At 62.8% G+C, this 16,276-nt stretch overlaps 1 protein-coding gene across 2 annotated transcripts in view; it reads right to left on the reverse strand.

The window, feature by feature from the left end:
* Positions 1-529: 529 nt before the first annotated feature.
* LOC311526100 (solute carrier family 12 member 9-like) overlaps positions 530-16,276 on the reverse strand; it is a 51,152-nt gene continuing 35,405 nt past the window's right edge. For both annotated transcript variants that reach the window (XM_084638801.1, XM_084638800.1), the window contains 4 exons: positions 7,374-7,566; positions 4,131-4,305; positions 3,716-3,862; positions 530-2,189 (listed from right to left, as the gene is read on the reverse strand). In XM_084638801.1, coding sequence (XP_084494927.1) covers positions 1,396-2,189; positions 3,716-3,862; positions 4,131-4,305; positions 7,374-7,566 — 1,309 coding nt within the window. In that variant the 3' untranslated portion in view covers positions 530-1,395. The remainder of the gene's footprint in view (positions 2,190-3,715; positions 3,863-4,130; positions 4,306-7,373; positions 7,567-16,276) is intronic.

Consider the following 16,276-nt stretch of genomic DNA (forward strand, 5'->3'; position numbering starts at 1 on the left):
CCCCTCACAGCCCGGCTGGGTCCAACCCCTGCTGATTCCTTCTGCACAGCGGCTCTTGGCCCAGCTGTCCCCGCGTACGCCTCCCTTATGGCTGCCTCCTTCGCTCCAGCCTTGGCAAATGCCCCCCCCATCTCCATTCAGAACGCTCTCCCCTAGCCCGGCACTGGGGCCACGTCAACCCTCTCTTCGATCCCCCTCCAGCGCCGCACACACAAGCTGCTTGTCTTTGCAGTCCTGGTCCACCCGCCTCATCAGCTCTCCCTGATGCTCGCCTCCCATCAGCCCATGCTGCCAGCCTCCATCGCCCACCTTGGCGCTTTCTCCCAGGCTGCCTCTCAGGCCTGGCAGAAGCTCCCCGGGACCACTTCCAAAGCTACATTATCCCCTTGCAAACTCTCCTTTCCTGGGATGCCTACTGCAAACAGGGCGGGCTCAGGTGTGGGTGGGCGCATCCTGCACTGGGGCACCCGCCAGGCTAGTGTGGGGGACAGCTGGAGACGTGGGGACAACATCAAACCCAGAGACTCAATAACCAAGGCCAGGGCTCTGCCTGGAGCCTCCCATGGCAGATTTATTTCAGTAACACGGTTCAGTTCAATTTAAGTTACTGGCAGCTTCAGGACACGGGCCCTGCCCGTCATCCACGCTGGGCTAGGGCCATTGCATCTGCCGGGGTCTTGTTCGACTCCACGCCCCCCCTAGATCCCAGCCCGCCAGGGAACACAGAGACTCCAAGGCGCTTGTCACGTGCTCCTCGTGTCTCGTGACAACCGGCCTTTCACCACCAGGGCCGGCCGGAGTCTCCGTGCCCGTCACTGCTGCTGCCCAAGCTTCTCGGGGGCTGACAGGTTCTCCAGCAGGGGCACGGAGCAGTTCAACAACTCGCCCACAGTCGGCGTCAGGACAAGAACCCAGGTGTCCTGAGCCCCCATCCCGGCCGCTCTGCTGGGCGTTAGCAGAGTGACCGCTGCGTGTGCTTTGGCTCGTGGGATTGCCAGGGCCTCGTCCCCACACCGCACCAGCAGGGCCAGGAGCAAGGGCAGGGGCTGCAGCCACAGGCCGGGTGCTGTGGGGCTGCAGAGGTTGGGTTAGGAGAGGCCTGACGGCCGGGAACCTGCGGAGCAGTCCAAGTCCCGGCAATTAGCCAGCCACTCACACCAGCCAGGACAGGGCATGACTAGCAATCACCCATCGGGAGGGTGCCCAGCTGGCAGAGCAGCAGTGGGGGTGCAGGAGACCTGAGTGAGCGCGGGGTGTGTGTAGGGAGTCCCCGGGTGAGGGCAGCATGGGGGGAGAGCTCGGGGGATTCTCTGACAGGGAGGTGCTGAGCCAGCCCGGTCCCAGTGCCGCAGTCCCCTTGCCCGTTGCTGTGCCAGGCCTGGGGGCCGGGCCGGGCTAGAGCTCGGTGCTGGTGACGGCGCTGATGCCGTGTACCAGCAGGGTGGGGCCCAGGTCCCGGGTGAGCAGCTCCAGCTGGTGCAGGTAGCTGGGGTAGAGGCTGGTGTCGGCGGGGGGCCGGGGCAGGTAGAGGAAGCGGATGGTGGGCGAGGGGCTCTGCTCCAGGATCAGCCTGTTGGCTGCTTTCAGGTACTCGTCGGAGATGCAGGTGGCATTGCCAGGGAAGTTCATGGTTGCCTCCACCGGCCTGGCCCACTGCTCCTGCTGCTTCTGCCAGTGCAGGGCCACCACGGCGTCCCAGGGCACCATGTGGATGGCAGCCTGGATGCGCAGCTCCTTCAGCAGCTGGCGCAGCTTGTCCTCCTGCCCGCGGGTCCTGGCCCCGGTCTCCACGCACAGGAAGAGGCGGAGCTGGGCGCGGCGCCAGGAGCGTGCCATGCTGAGCACGCAGGCCATCTGCAGCAGGAAGAGGCTGCAGGTGTCGGCGTAGCGGGCGCTGTCTGGGCGCAGCAGGTTGAGGGGCCAGACGTCGATGGCGGGCGCCCGCGCCTTGTCGAAGTGCTCGAAGGAGCGAGCCAGCATCACGTTCCGTAGCATCTTCACCGCGTCGGCCACCACGGCCACGTACTCCTGGGGCGACAGCCTCCTGGGCGCCGTGGGCCCCCGCACTGGTGGGAAGCTCAGCAGCGCCGTCTCTTCGCTGCCCTCGAAGGCCGGGTGCCGCGCCAGCCTGTCCTGTGGCACCGTGCCGTCGTAGAAGCCCAGCACGATGGTGTTGGGCCGCATGCCACCTGTGAGACAGAGCGCGGCCCAAAGTTAGTTGCTGGGGCTGGCTGCTCACAGACATCACCCTGCCAACTGAGTGCTCCCGGTGTCCCAGCCCAGCCTGGGGGCGCGGGGCCAGCGCATCTGTGCCCTGCAGTGCTTGGGGGCAGCCCCTCGGGCTCTAGGTACTCTGTGCTGCCGGCCGGCCTGCCCTGAGAGCAGCACTGAGGCTGGCAATGGCTCACCAGGCCACCTTCTGCCTGCTTTGCTGACTCAGCACCTGGCAGCTGCAGTTCGCTGCACCACGACTTTGCCCTACTGTGCAGAGCCAGGGACTATTGAACCTCCGGAGCCAGGAGTGAGGAGGTGGGGATTTGCTGTAATATTGTTACCAAGCTGATGTGTGCCTCAGTTTCCCCTATATGCTGCAGGGCTATTTAGGGGGAAGAAAGGGCTGTTTGGTCTCTGCAGAGGCTCAGAGACTCATGGCTTTTGGCTGTCTGGGGCCTGGGCCCCATATCATGGAGCATTTTGAGAAGACAATGGCAAGCCCAATCACTGGGATTTTGATACCAACGCCAAGCCGTGTTTGCCCAGCTGGGGAACAAAGGCTGGAGGATAGGGGGCGAGATGGAAGTTAAGTGTGGGGAGCTGTCTGGACTCACACCTGAACAGGGAAACAGAGAGGTCACCGGCGGGAGGGCTGGGGCTCTGGCTGACCAGGATGGGCCAGGCTGTAACCGTCTTTTCTCTGGGCTCACCAAGGCCGCCCTGTGCTGTGTCCTTTGACTAATAAACCCGTCTGGGTACCAGCGCTGGGTGCTGGCGGAGGGCTGCGTTGCCCCCTGACTTTGTACAGGTCTCCCTCAGGGCTCTGCCTCAGTGGGGCTGGCTGAGCCGAGCTCACGTGAGAAGCAGGCCCAGGCCCAGCCTAAGGAGGCGGTGAAGCCGTGGGGCTCACCCTGGAGGAAGATGAGATCCCTCGGGGGTCTGGAACGCTGCAGGGGGCCTCCCAGAGACTGTTCCAAAGCTGGGCCTATGGCCCCGATCCTGTGGGTCTGTGACACCAGCCCTCGCGCTCTGCCCCGGCTGAGCACCATGCCCTGGGCAAGGAGGGGTCGTCAGCTCCAGCTCTCCCAGAGAGGAGCGGGGATGAGCCAGCTGGCCTCCCAGGGGGAGCGAAGCCATGTCCTGCCCGAGCTTTCTGTCGCCATCGGCTCCCACCACCTGGCAGGGGAGGGCTGGGGTGGCTGGCGTGACACCCACACACAGAGTGTCCCCCAAGCTCAGGACGGGGCCGAGGGCAGGGGGGAACATGGGCAATCCCAGGCTACATTGGCCCAGGGCCCACGGCTGCCCTGAGCAGGGAGCGGGCATGGCAGTTCAGGCAGGCATCTCTGCCCCATCCCCACAGCTGCCAGGAGAGGCACCAGCAGGAGGTAACCCTGATGGCTGGGCCATGGGCCCCCCTCCCGCAGAGCCCAGCACAGGCCACGCGGCCGGGGGGGCTGCAGGTGGCGAGCGGCATCCGCGAGGTGGGCGGGGGACTCACCCAGGCCGGAGATGAAGAGCAGCTGCTGGACGCCGTGTCTCACCGAGTTGGCCAGCGTGAGATTCACGAAGGCTTTGACGTTCAGCCTGTCGACCAGCAGGAGCCAGGAGTCGGCGTGAGTCTGCAGGGGGTCGGAGGGCAGGGAGTCTGGGGAGAGACGGGGCAGCGTCAGCCCCTGTGCGCTGAGGCTGGTGGTGAGAACAGCCCCCTTCCCTGAGCTGCCAGCCCCAGGCCCCACCCCCGGGGGGAGCTCAGGTCCGAGGTCTCCTCCCTCTTGCAAGAGCGTCACCCCCAGCCCCTGAGCTCTGCTCCCCTACGGCCTGGATTGCCCGGGGGTTTGCTCTGTCACCACGGCAGCCCCCGCGTGCCAGCCCCTCTGTGCCATGGGGGCCCGGGCAGCAGGCCCTGCTCTCACCTAACTCCGCCAGCTCCACGTGGCCCAGCACGTACAGGCCGCTCTTCTTCAGGTCGTTGATGAAGCTGATCAGCTGGATGCTGGACCGGGGGTTCTGCACCATCAGCAGCATCTGGGGGCGCCAGAACTTGACGTGCTCCTTACGGACGTCCAGCATCAGCAGGTACTTCCGGACCTGGCGGCAGGGGCAGAGCGGAGAGTCAGGGCGGTTAGACTCCCCCCAGATTCAATGGCATCTCGTTAGCCCTTGGCCGGCCTGAAGGGACGTGTACCTGACATAGGCACCTCCGCACCCAGCTGCCCCCTACCCCTCCCACTCACCCCGGCACAAGGAACAGGGGCCGACTCAGCTCTGGGGTCCATTGGGAGCCAGTGCCAGTCCAGTGGGGCAGTATCTGCCCTGTGCCAGGGTGGGGTGAGCGCTGGGGAAGGCGGGGCTGCAGCGTCTTCCCCGCCAAGTCCCACCAGCCGCCAAGCCCCGTCTACACTAGGGCACACACTGCCCCACGGGCGCAGACAGCCTCAGGCATCACCCCCTGGGGAGGTGAGACCCCCCCACCCCAAGGAGGCTGCAGACAGTTATGGGCACCCCATGGCCAGAATGATTCTGCCCCAAGGAGGGGCTTGGCGAAGAGCCACCAGGGGCCTGAGGTCCAGCTCCTGAAAGGGGTTTTGGTGCCTAACTCCCACTGGACCCCAGTTCCAAGGGGTGACTGGGCGAGCCCAACTGGCAGGGTCTGGCCAAACGGGAGTGTCCCACCACTCAAGGCCCAGCCCCTGCGGGTGGCGCTATCTCTGCAGCCTGCCAAGCAGCCCCCAGCCACACCAGGGATGGCGGGAGCTGTTGTTTCTGCCTGTGGGCAGTGCCTAGCTCAGTGCGGGTGCTACCCCACTGCCAGGGCCTGTCTGTGGCACGCCTAGGAGCCCATCACTGCTTCACACCAGCCCCAAAGACGCGGGGGCCCAGGCCTGGGCAGCTTGGCCCTTTGCCTGTTTGTTACAGGACCCCCCAGCTGGATTTCATACAGCTCCTGAGCCCTGCTCACCACTGGTCTCCCCTTGCAAAGTCTTTTTTGCTTCCTGCCTTAAATGGCTGCATGGTAGATAGCTGCCATGTTCTACCCCAGAGGTGGCTGCATTTCAGAGGTGAGGCTCTCGTAGGCACTGACTTCCAGACAGTTTGTGTGATGAAGTGGGAATTTACTGTGACATTTTTATGACCCCATGTGTGCCTCAGTTTCTCCTGTATTTCGCATGGCTACCCAGTGGCCGGGGAAAAGGAACCCTTTGCTCTCAGGGCAGGCTGAGAGAGAGACATGGGTATGAATGTCACCCGTCTGAGCCTGAATGGATCCTTAAAAGGACTGACCGAGGCTGACCCCATCTGAGTGGAAAATCTGAGAAGATCATGGCAAATCCAGTCACCAGGACATTGACACCTGGCAACTGATGCCCAGAGGGAGAGGGGTTTCCCCACCGCTTAGCAGGGAAACTGAGCAAAATCCCCCAGCTCGAGAACAAAGAACTGGGAAGGAGTGAGGTGGAGGGATCGGAGTTGGCTGTTGGAAAGAGTCGGGCCTCTCACCTGGGAACTGCCCCTGGAGGTCAGAGTGAGAGAGAGAGAGAGAGACAGAGCCTGAACATGGAGTTCATTACAGCTTGACTGGGCTCTGGGCTAACCAGGATGGGCTTGGACTATGCTTTAACCTTCAGTTCTCTGAGCTCATCTAAGGACTTCCTAGGCTGTGACCAATTGACTGATAAACCTGACGGTTTTTGACACTGAGCGTCACTGCAAATACTAGTGCGTTAATCCCTACAGGGTGGACAAGTCTCTACCAGGGTCCGTCTCAGCTGGACTCTCTGGACGGAGCTCACAGGGTGAAGCAGGAGGGCTGGACCCCAGTGGTCCAGGCTATGGAGGTGTGTGGCCTCCCCTGAAGTGAGACCCGAGGGAGTCTGGGGTCTGGCCCGGCAAAGGGCCTGTCCCATAGCTCTGATCCTGGGGACCCGTGAGCTTTGGGATGAAATGGACAAGATTGCTGCATGGGGGGGAGGGGGGAGAAGGACAGGACACACCTGGGGAGGGGGAGGTGCTAGGTAGGTTGGGCTGAAGCAGGTCAGGAGCTTGCTTCCTCCTATGCTGGAAGTTGTCCACCCCCTCCCCCGCATTTTACACCCCCCCCCATTCCTTTCAGCCCCAAGAAAACAACATCCTGATTCTCTGTAACTCAGCACCCCACTGGTGGCAGCTCCTCCACCCCCACCCCAGGGACACCCCCAGAGCACAGGCGCGGCTCACACCATGTGCTGCAGGTATGGGTGGCTTTAGTCCCCTGCAGAGGCCAGGGCTCTGGGTCCCTCCATGCCAGGGGGGAAGGCAGGCACCTGCCCCCACTCACTTCTAGTGAGCCTCAGTGGCTTTCCCTGCTCTCCCCCTCGCTCCTGGGGGGTGTGAGTGGTGCCCCGGGGCCAGAGCAATGCAAATGGCACAGCCCAGCTCCTCCAAGCCTCACGCCATTGCTTTCAATGGAAATTAGGAACCTAAATACCCTTGCCTGAGCCACGTTCACCCTGCCCAGCCAGCTCCCTGAGCCCCACAGACTAGGAGCCCGACTGATCTCACACTGGCGTCATCAGGAGTGACACCGCCGAGGCCTGTGGAGTAATGTGAGATTGCGGCCTCTGGGTGTGGCTCCCACCGGGAACAGTGCCCGCTGCTAGGATGGTGCCCGCTGCTAGGATACCACCTGCCATCAAAGGCAGCTGGCCATTCCCTGAAGCGTGTGACTCTGGAGCAGCCCCACTGACCCCACAGGGTCCCCCCGGATTTACACTGTGTCAGTGAGAGGAGACCCCCCGCTCCCGTTCCACTCACACTGCCTGGCGGAACGGCAATGAGGAGTGAGCTCCCGAACGCCGCCCCGGTGCTCCGCGCAGCGTCCGTTAAGCTCTAATGGGAGTTTTCAGCGGTGATCTGACACCTCGAAATGACAGGCTGGGCGGGCAAAGTGGCTCCCGCCCCGGGGCTGGGGAGGCCGCTGGGAGCGTGAGCCCAGCGCTGGGGAATGGGGCCAGGCCCAGGCTGCGCCGGGGCAGGGGATTGCTCTGAACGAGCAAGGAGCCGGGACTCCCAAGGCGGCAAGGGGAGGGAGGAAGGTGCCCCCGATCCCCAGCAGGGAGGGAGACACCTGGGAGGGGGCAGGCCCAGCTAACCTAACCGGGGGAGGCGCCCACGCTTACCTGGTGGAAGATGAGGGCCTGGCTGATGTAGCCCCAGCTGCTGCTCGGGGACAGGTAGTGCAGGGCCAGCAGAAGCAGCAGCATGAAGGCCATGCTGGCCGAGGCGTAGATGGGGCTGATGAGGAACATCATGACCCCGCAGCCCAGAATGCCCAGCACGCAGGTGTGCCAGGTGAAGTACTGGAATGTGGGCCTGCAGGGGACAGCAGAGATGGGTCCTCAGCGCGGGCAACAGGAGCCGTGAGCCGTGCAGGCACCTGGCTCCTCGGCTAGCGAGAGGGAGCCCAGGGCTAGTCAGCAGGGGCAGGGAGAGGGCTCAGGCGGGGGTAGCCTCGGGGTCGGGCTGGTTCTAATCCAACTGGGGACTTGTGCGGGGGTGGGGGGGGGAATCTTTCCCCCAGGAGAGCAGCCAAGGGGAGAACTGGACCCAGCATGACTGACCCCTCTGGGAAGGGGCATCGGGAGAGGGCCACGCCAGGGCCGGGCTTTACAGCCGGTGGTTCCCAATCCCCATCCCAAACCTAGCGCTTGGGGCCTGTGGGATGGACCTCCTAGGCCAGGCACCACCTCGACCAGCCAGGCATGGCGAATCTGTCACAGCTCAGCTGCCCGCAATGGCAGGAGCCACTCGTGCTCCATGGCACCAGCGGGCACCAGCCCAGCCTTCTGGCTGGTGAAAACGGGACAGACGCTGGCCAGCCGCTTGCCTTCATCCAGCAGGGCCCTGAGTCCGACCACACCCTGGCTGTCTCCCCACTCAGCATCCATGGGGAAGAGCCCTCCCCAGCCCCCCAGCGCAGCAGTGGCTGGATGGGAGGCATGGGCCGAAGGCTCTCATGGGCTGCTTTATCACTGGCAATCCTTAGTTGTTCTAATTTCATACTTGGGAGATCGGGGGGTCGGACCTGGGGATGAGCCCAGTAGAAATACAGTTCCCCAGTCCGGGGCCGGCGCTCGAGAGGGTCTGGGATTTCCAATGGTGCATGTTATTAAAAGGCCGGCACAGGGCTCAGCTTGGGGGGGGCCGTATATGGCTTAATTACCCAGTACTCATCTCACCCGCTGTCTGAGCAAGATTGCCTGGGAAGATTTAAGGAAGGCCGGTAATGATGCTCCCCACCCCCAGCCGCAAGCAACAACCCTGCAAACCAGAGACAAAGGCCAGAGGGGAGGGAGGCGGGGGCAGTGTGTGTGGGGGGGTTGCTTCTGCTCTAAAGGGAAAAAAGGTGAATAATAAAGTGAGATTGCGGCTAAGTGGGGAATCGATCCTCATAAACGCTCCCCCCACCAGCCCAGCAGAAGAGCCGGCTGGGATGTTAACTCTTAGGATGCTGGCAGGTGACATGCATGCTCCCCCAGGTCCCTCCCGCCCTCAACCAGGGCCCATCTCCAGGGCCCACCTGGATGCAAGCGTGCTGGGGAGGTGTACACCCGGAAGCGCCATGGTACCAGAGTGCCAAAGCCCTGACAAAGCCCTGGCTGGGATGATTTAATTGGGTATGGGTCCTGCTTTTGAGCAGGGGGTTGGACTAGATGACCTCCTGAGGTCCCTTCCAACCCTGATATGATTCTATACCAGCTACCCCCATCCCAGCACCTCATGGGGACGCTGCATTAGCCGAGGGGGACCAGCCCACTTGGGGAGCAGACTGTCCCAAGTCCCGCTCTGCCAGGACCATGCCACTCGACCCCAGCAGCACCTGTGTCGCCCCGGGGTGGGGAGCCGGGGGCAGACCCGATTGCCCGTACCATGGAGCTTTGGGCTGGGGTCTCAGCAGGCCAGGCCGCGCAGCCAGACGGACCCATCCTCTCCCTCCGGGGGGGGCTGTGGGTGGGCACAGGCCGCCCAGGGGCGTGCTGGCGCACGGTCTGCTCCTCAGCCCCCACGGCAGGAGCGTTCCCCGCCCAGGGCACCCTTCCTGGCGGGCACGGGGTCCCTTCCCCTTGCGGCTGGGCATGGGAGCCGGACCAGCCCCCCACCGACACCTGCTGGCAGGGTGAAGGGCAGCACTGAGCACGCAGGGCTGGAGGATGTGAGGGGAATTCAATGACTCGGAGCGCCGGGGCCTGCCAATCACCGCGGAGAGCCGGTGCCGGGTGTCTGATAACAGCGGCAGTGATCGATTGGGGAAGGCATTTTATCCTTCATCTCCAGGCTCCCCGCGCGTAATCAAGGCTGAGGGGCCCCGATCCGGAGCTCTGCGGCACTGCCTCTGCTCTCACTGGAGGCTACAGGAGCAGGCCTGGCAGCGTCTCTGGGGAAGCACCCAGCACCCTGCAGGATGGGCCCAGGAGGAGCTATCTGCAAGGGGACACACTGCTCTGGGCTGAGGGGCTGGGAAGCCCTGGGGCAGGCAGCAGGGTGCTGACAGAAGAGGGAGACTCCTAGCCTCAGCCCCACGCCACGGCCAGACAGCATGGGCTGGAGCAGGGGGCATGGGGCTGAGAATCAGGCCCCATGGCTCTGTCACGAAGTCCCCGGGTGCTGCTCTGGAACTGCTCCCTACGCAGCCAGTCAGGACCTGGGGAAGTCTCCTCTCTGGGAGCAGCCTGTCTGCAGGACACACAGCTCACCCGGCTTCCACCTTGCTGGGTCTGACCTCGGAGCATTCAGCCTCCTCTGCCCCTCCGTGCACTTCCCACAGCGAGTCTACCCAGGCTGGGTCCTGGGGAAGCCAGAGGGTCCTGCCCCCCAACGCCACAGTCAGACGTGACTCTCAGCCAGCCAGTAAAACAGAAGGTTTATTAGACGACAGGAACATGGTCTAAAACAGAGCTTGTAGGTGCAGAGAACAAGACCCCTCAGCTGGGTCCATTTTGGGGGGCAGGGAGCCAGACAACCACGTCTGCCATTCACTCCATGTCCCCAGCCAGCCCCAAACTGAAACTCTCTGCAGCCCCTCCTCCTCTGGGCTTTGTCCCATTCCAGGGCCAGGAGGGCACCTGATTCCCTTGTTCTCCAACCCTTTAGCTCTCACCTTGCAGGGGGGAAGGGCCAGGCCATCAGTTGCCAGGAAACAGGGTGTCGGCCATTCTCTGTGTCCAGACCCCTGCACACACCTGCCCTCTAGGGCTCTGCAACAATCATACACCCTTATCCCACCACCTAGATACTTAAGAAACTGAGGCACCCCCACAACATTCAAAGGAAACATTAAGAACAGTCCCGCTTCCTCACAGGCCCCTTCCCAGCTCTGCCACTGGCTCCCTGTGTGACCCCAGGCCTCAGTTTTCCCACGGATCTTCAGGGGGAGGATTGTGTCAAGCCAAATTCGGGGCTTATTTTCCTTCAAAATGTGTCTGGATCATTAATTCCTTCTCATGGAGGCCTCTTGGCTTCCCCAGCTGGCTGCGGTGCCCAGCAAACTGGAGCGGGACAGGGACTGTCAATTACTATCCACTTAGTAATTGGTTCTTGGACAGCTGGGCCAGCGGGACCCCAGACACACCTGAAACTATCCTGAGCTCCTCGAGCCTGTCTGCTCCCGTGCCTCCATGCAGAGCTGCCCAGCTCCCCTTTGGGGAGACGCTGAAGACATGCGTGTGTGGATGTGGGCACACGTCTGCCGGGGGAGGGCGCAGAGTTGGGCCACTGCCACTAGCCCCCTCTGAGTTTTAACCCTGTTGCTTCACATCTCACCAGATCACAGGCCACGCCCAGCCCAGCGCCCTGCCCGCCCAGCACTCAGATCTATGGGGCAAACGCCAGATCTCACCGGGCCAGGCCACCTCTCTGGTTTCCGAAGGCTGGGGAACTGGGGGCTCCCTTCTGCCTGCTCACCGGCCCGAGCTCTGGGGCTTCTCCCCATGAGAGGGTTTGAGCATGTCCTAGTGAACAGGAAGGGGTGCTCAGGGCCGTTGCCCCCAAAGCCTGAGCCCAGCATCCTGCGTGAATCGGGCGGGTGGTTCGGCAAGCGTAGGGCTGGGAGAGGAGACTGCAGCCAGGCAGCCCGCTCTCCTTATGTGTCAGGCTGCTTGATCGTTAGCTAATTACATCGGAAGCCGCTAATTGCTCTTTGTGCGAAAACGAGCCCAGTGCTGCTCTGGGCAGAGCAGCGAACAGCCGCGGCCTGGAGGGAACATGCCTGATGTGTCCTTGTGTGGCTGAAGCAGCCGCCCCCAGCAACAGGCTATGTGCATGAGCTGCAGCTGGCCAGCTCCTCTCGCCCTGCTGCTGCTCCCCGGCTCCCTGAGATTTCTCCTCCTCTGACCTCTGCCTAGCCCCAGGGTAAGGGGTGAGCGCCGGGGTCGCACCCGAGAACAGCTTCCCATTATCCCATTATGCTGCTTGCCCCATAACGGCCAGCTATTTGCCAGGAGCACTGGGGAGCAGTAACAGACGCTAGGCTGGGGTCTAGCCCTTAGACACTGCAGTCTAGAATGATCAGAGATACACATTGTTGCAACAGATGTTCTTGCCTGCACCTGTGCTCCATTCATGGTCACAGAGCCAGAGCCATGCCCTAAAGCAGCAGGAGCGTACCATGCAGGGGGACAACTCTGAGGCACATTCCCTCTTGAGAATCTCCTTTCCGGGCTGAACAAAAGGGCAGCGTTTGGCCGAGGAAACCCTCACAGGGCTTGCAATTCCTCACACTGGGGGAGCTCAGTGCACAGGTGCTGCAGGAAGTGGCACCCTAGTGAGATACCAAGGGGACCCCCATCTCCCATCTGAGTGAGAGAGGGAGGGAGCCAGCGATCATGCCAAAGGCTGGGAATCCCGTTGCCATGAGGCTTGGACCCATTAACCTCTTCATCCCTCATCTACCTGGGAAATGGGCACAGAGCATTGTCCCCATTTCACAGGTGGGCAAACTGAGGCAAAGCGGGGGAGTGACTTGTCCAAAGACAGAATCAGAACCCCGGAGTCCGGGATCCCAAGCCTAGGTCAGCCCGTGAGGTCACAAACGCCACCTACCACTGGCAGACCGCGAGAGCTCTTTGGGGATGATTATGGTGGTGAGTTGGAGTTCTGGAGACGGCTCCGGCAGGGAAGCTCCAGGGAGGTGGAGACGGCTCCGACAGGGAAGCTCCAGGGCATCCCAAAGTGCCAGCTACGCTGCACCCTGGGCATCGCTGCCCGGCTTCGCTCTGTGCGGGAAGCAAAGCGGCCCTGCTGGAGAGACGCCGCGCCACTGAGTTGCCTGCATTTGGTTTCAATTACAACCTGCTCTCGGCGCCGTATATCAAGGCGTTATCCGTGATTTACAGAGCGTGGTACAATATAATCACAACTCGGCAACAATGTGCAGACCAGATTTACTTCTCCCAAGCAAATATGTCTCCGCGTAATTCATTACCCAACGGGACTTCAGCTCACAACTCATCATCAAGCCATTACCCAATGAGACTGGCACTCACGACGCATCACCAACCTGCTGCCCAATGGGCTCGCAGCTCAGGACTCATCATCAGCTCGCCGCCCAACGGAAGCCATGCCCGTGCCTCGGCGCCGAACCGCTAGCCAATGGGACGCCAGCTCGCAACTCATCATCAATGCCCGGTCCAATGGGGCATCAGCTCACAACTCATGCTTAAACAACCCGACTTTGGTTTATTGTGCCCCAGATTTACGGCTTATAAACAACTTATTATCTGACACGTTTCAGCTCATTGCAAAGCCGAGCCACGGGTCATAAACAATTCATTACCCACTGCGCCGCCAACAGACTGCAGGCTGAATCAGCGCCAACCCCTGGCACGGGCGCGCCCGGCGAGCGGCACTCGCTGGAGCAGATCCTCCAGGGGCCGTTCCTGCCCTTGGCCGCACGGCTCAGCATGGGGCGAATTCAGGGCTTGGGAAGGCGGGGAGCACTCGGGGAAAACGCCCCCCCTCCTCGCCCCTTCCGACCATGGCAAAGCGGGACCCCCACCAATGGCCCTGGGGGCCAAGGCTGAAGCCAGATCGACCAAGTGCAATCCCACTCGGGCACTGAGTGACGACAGATCCGTGGCCTCTGAGGCAGGAGGCCTGGCCTCCCCAGAGCAGCTGGTCTGGAAACTGCAGAACCGCCCAGCACAGGAGTCTGCTGCTGGTGCCCGCGGGTGGCATGGGCAGAGCGCGCTGCTGCCATCTGCCCGCTACCCGGGGCAGCTGCAATGGAGGAGAGAGGGGCTGGCAGGAACACAAGCAGCGCTCCAGCAAGCCCAGAGGAGGAGCCTCCTAGGAAAGGCCAGGCTGCAGGATCCAGAGCAGGGCAAGGTGGGGAGGGAGAGGGGCACATGGGGGGCCCAGAAGGGGGGCGACAGGAAATTAAGGGAGAGGATGTTTCCGAGAGAACTGAGGACCAGAAGGAGAACCAGGGAAAGTGAAGGCAAAGCCCCTTATTTCCCAAAGACGGAGGGTGTCAATGGGGCTGGACCGGTGGCCCAGCGCCTGAAGGCCTCCCTTTCCCTCCAGAGCGGGTGCCGCCAGCCAAGCGCCCTCTGCAGGGAGCAGCCGGAAGGAGCACCCGCCAGCCTGGGGGCTACAAAGCCAGTTCCACTTGTGCCGAGCTGGCTGTGGTCGCCCTGGCGCTCTTGAGTGCGGCAGGGCTGGGACCCACCACCTCATTCTGCCAGCCTCTAGCCCCCTGGCCAGGCAGCATGCTGGCCTCAGCAGCGGTCCCCGTCCCCTGCTTGCACCTTGCCCAGCCCAGGAGAGCCAGCGGGTGGCTTGACCCAGGGCTGTGTTGTGGCTGCAGGAGCCAGCATGAAGTGGCCCCAACCGGGCGGGAGTGGCCCCCTCTGGGCTTGCTGGGTGCCAGGCTGCTGTGATCACAGGGCGCAGGGCATGGCCAGGCGTTCCCACCCCTGTTCCTCTGCCCACGGCCCCGGGAGTTGGCGGGGACTGGCATCAGCTGCGGACTAGCTGATGGCTACTGAGCCGGCCTGGAGAGCAAGGGAGGCCGGCCAGAGGCGATCACAACTCACATTGAGCCAAGGCGTAGCCCAAGGGCCCTCAGCGGACTGGAGGACAGGCTCGGCATCTGGGCAGCTACAGGTGGCTGCAGTGGGCAGGAGGTAAAAGCTATCTGTCACCTGCCTGGCCCCGTCACTGCGGGGGCGGGAGGGAAGTGGGGGATTTGCTCAGCATGGGCATGTAATACTGAGCTCTGGGAGGGGTTAGTGGTTAGAACGGGAGTGCCTGGGAGTCAGGACTCCTGGGTTCTGTGCACAGCTCTCAGAGGGGAGGAGGGTGTAGTGGGTTAGAGCAGAGTGGGGGTGCCTGGGAGTCAGGACTCCTGGGTTCTGTGCACAGCTCTCAGAGGGGAGGAGGGTGTAGTGGGTTAGAGCAGAGTGGGGGTGCCTGGGAGTCAGGACTCCTGGGTTCTGTGCACAGCTCTCAGAGGGGAGGAGGGTGTAGTGGGTTAGAGCAGAGTGGGGGTGCCTGGGAGTCAGGACTCCTGGGTTCTGTGCACAGCTCTCAGAGGGGAGGAGGGTGTAGTGGGTTAGAGCAGAGTGGGGGTGCCTGGGAGTCAGGACTCCTGGGTTCTGTGCACAGCTCTCAGAGGTGGAGGGGGTGTAGTGGGTTAGAGCGGGGCGGGCGGGGTCTGGGAATCAGGACTCCTGGGTTCTCATACAGCTGTGGCATGTGACCCTGAGCTATCCTTTGCTTCAGTTCCCCTCTCCTCTGCCAGAGGAGCTGATGGACACTTCCCTACCCCAGGGAAGTTTTGGGGGGCGCAGCGCCCCCTTCTCGGGCAGGTGCCCGGAGGGGAAGCTACGTTGGAGTGGGGAGCTCAGGACAGCTGAGGGGAGAGAAGAGGCTGTGGCTGGGGGTGCGGGAGGGCCTGGGGGGCAGCTGAGTGGCCCACCGTGGCACCTCCTTGGGAGGGGAAGGGGCCATGTGAGGCAGGGCCTGTGAGTGCCGTGGAGTGGGTGGGTTGCTGTTCCAGTGGGGCTGGGCGGCGGGGGGTGTGCAGAGAAACCCCAGGCTCTCTCCTTCCATCTCCAAAGCCATGAGTTGCTCGCGTGCCCCCCACAATCGCCACCCACCCCCTCCCACCTCCCGCTCCATAATAAGAGCTTAATCACAACATCCATTAGGCAGGGCCCGGCGCCGGCAATTACCATCTCCAGCAGACCCCCGCCTGCGCTAATGCAGCCAGCTGCAAAAATTGCTCTCCGCCTCAGCGCTGCCAAGGGGCCCCCTCCCCAGGTCGCTCCAGCCGCAGCTCCCCCAATCGCCGTGGCAACCCCCCACACCCCCCATCCACGCCAGTGACCCTGGCCCCTGGGAATCGGTAGGGGAGGGGCCTGGCCGCTTGGCTGGAAAGAGACGTGCTGCCTCCGGGGGGCACTGAGTTTTCCTCCCGCACTACTTGCTCCCCAGCCCTCCGGACCCCTCACCCTAGGGGCGCTGAAGGAGGCACGCACAGGCTGGGGCGTCTCCAATCCTAGCCACAGGTCAGTGCATGGTGGGAGGTGGGGGACAGCACTGGGGTTGGGGGATATGCATGGAGCTGACAGCTTCTGCTAGCAGGGCAGTAAGACACCCTAGCACCATGTGAATGGCCACCAGTAGGTTTCAGAGTGAACGCCATCACTGCGGTGAGTGGGGCAGGTTGACCTGCTCAGAGCTCAGTTCAGGTTGGCTGCAGACTCAGACGAGCTCCCCCCTGGGCACCCTGGCTCCCGCCCTTTCATGCCTCTCCCCAAGCAGGGGAGATCCCGGCAGGCACAGCGTTGATGGAGCCGTCCTGCACTCCAGATCCATGAGCCACGAACGTGGAGCAGAACCCGCTCCCCAGGCCCTTAACCTTTAAGAGAGAGAGAGAGCGCGGCTAGAACAGGTGAAGAGCCCCGGCCCACGGGGCAGCTCCACTACGAGACGCAGTTGGAGCCAGCCAGATGGGTGCCAGCAGACCAGGGCGCCCAAGCCGGCGCGGCACGGGAGCAAAGAGGAGGCGGGCCCGCAGAAG

This window comes from Lepidochelys olivacea (assembly GCF_965140295.1).
Source record: "Lepidochelys olivacea isolate rLepOli2 genome assembly, chromosome: 9".
NCBI lineage: Eukaryota > Metazoa > Chordata > Testudines > Cheloniidae > Lepidochelys > Lepidochelys olivacea.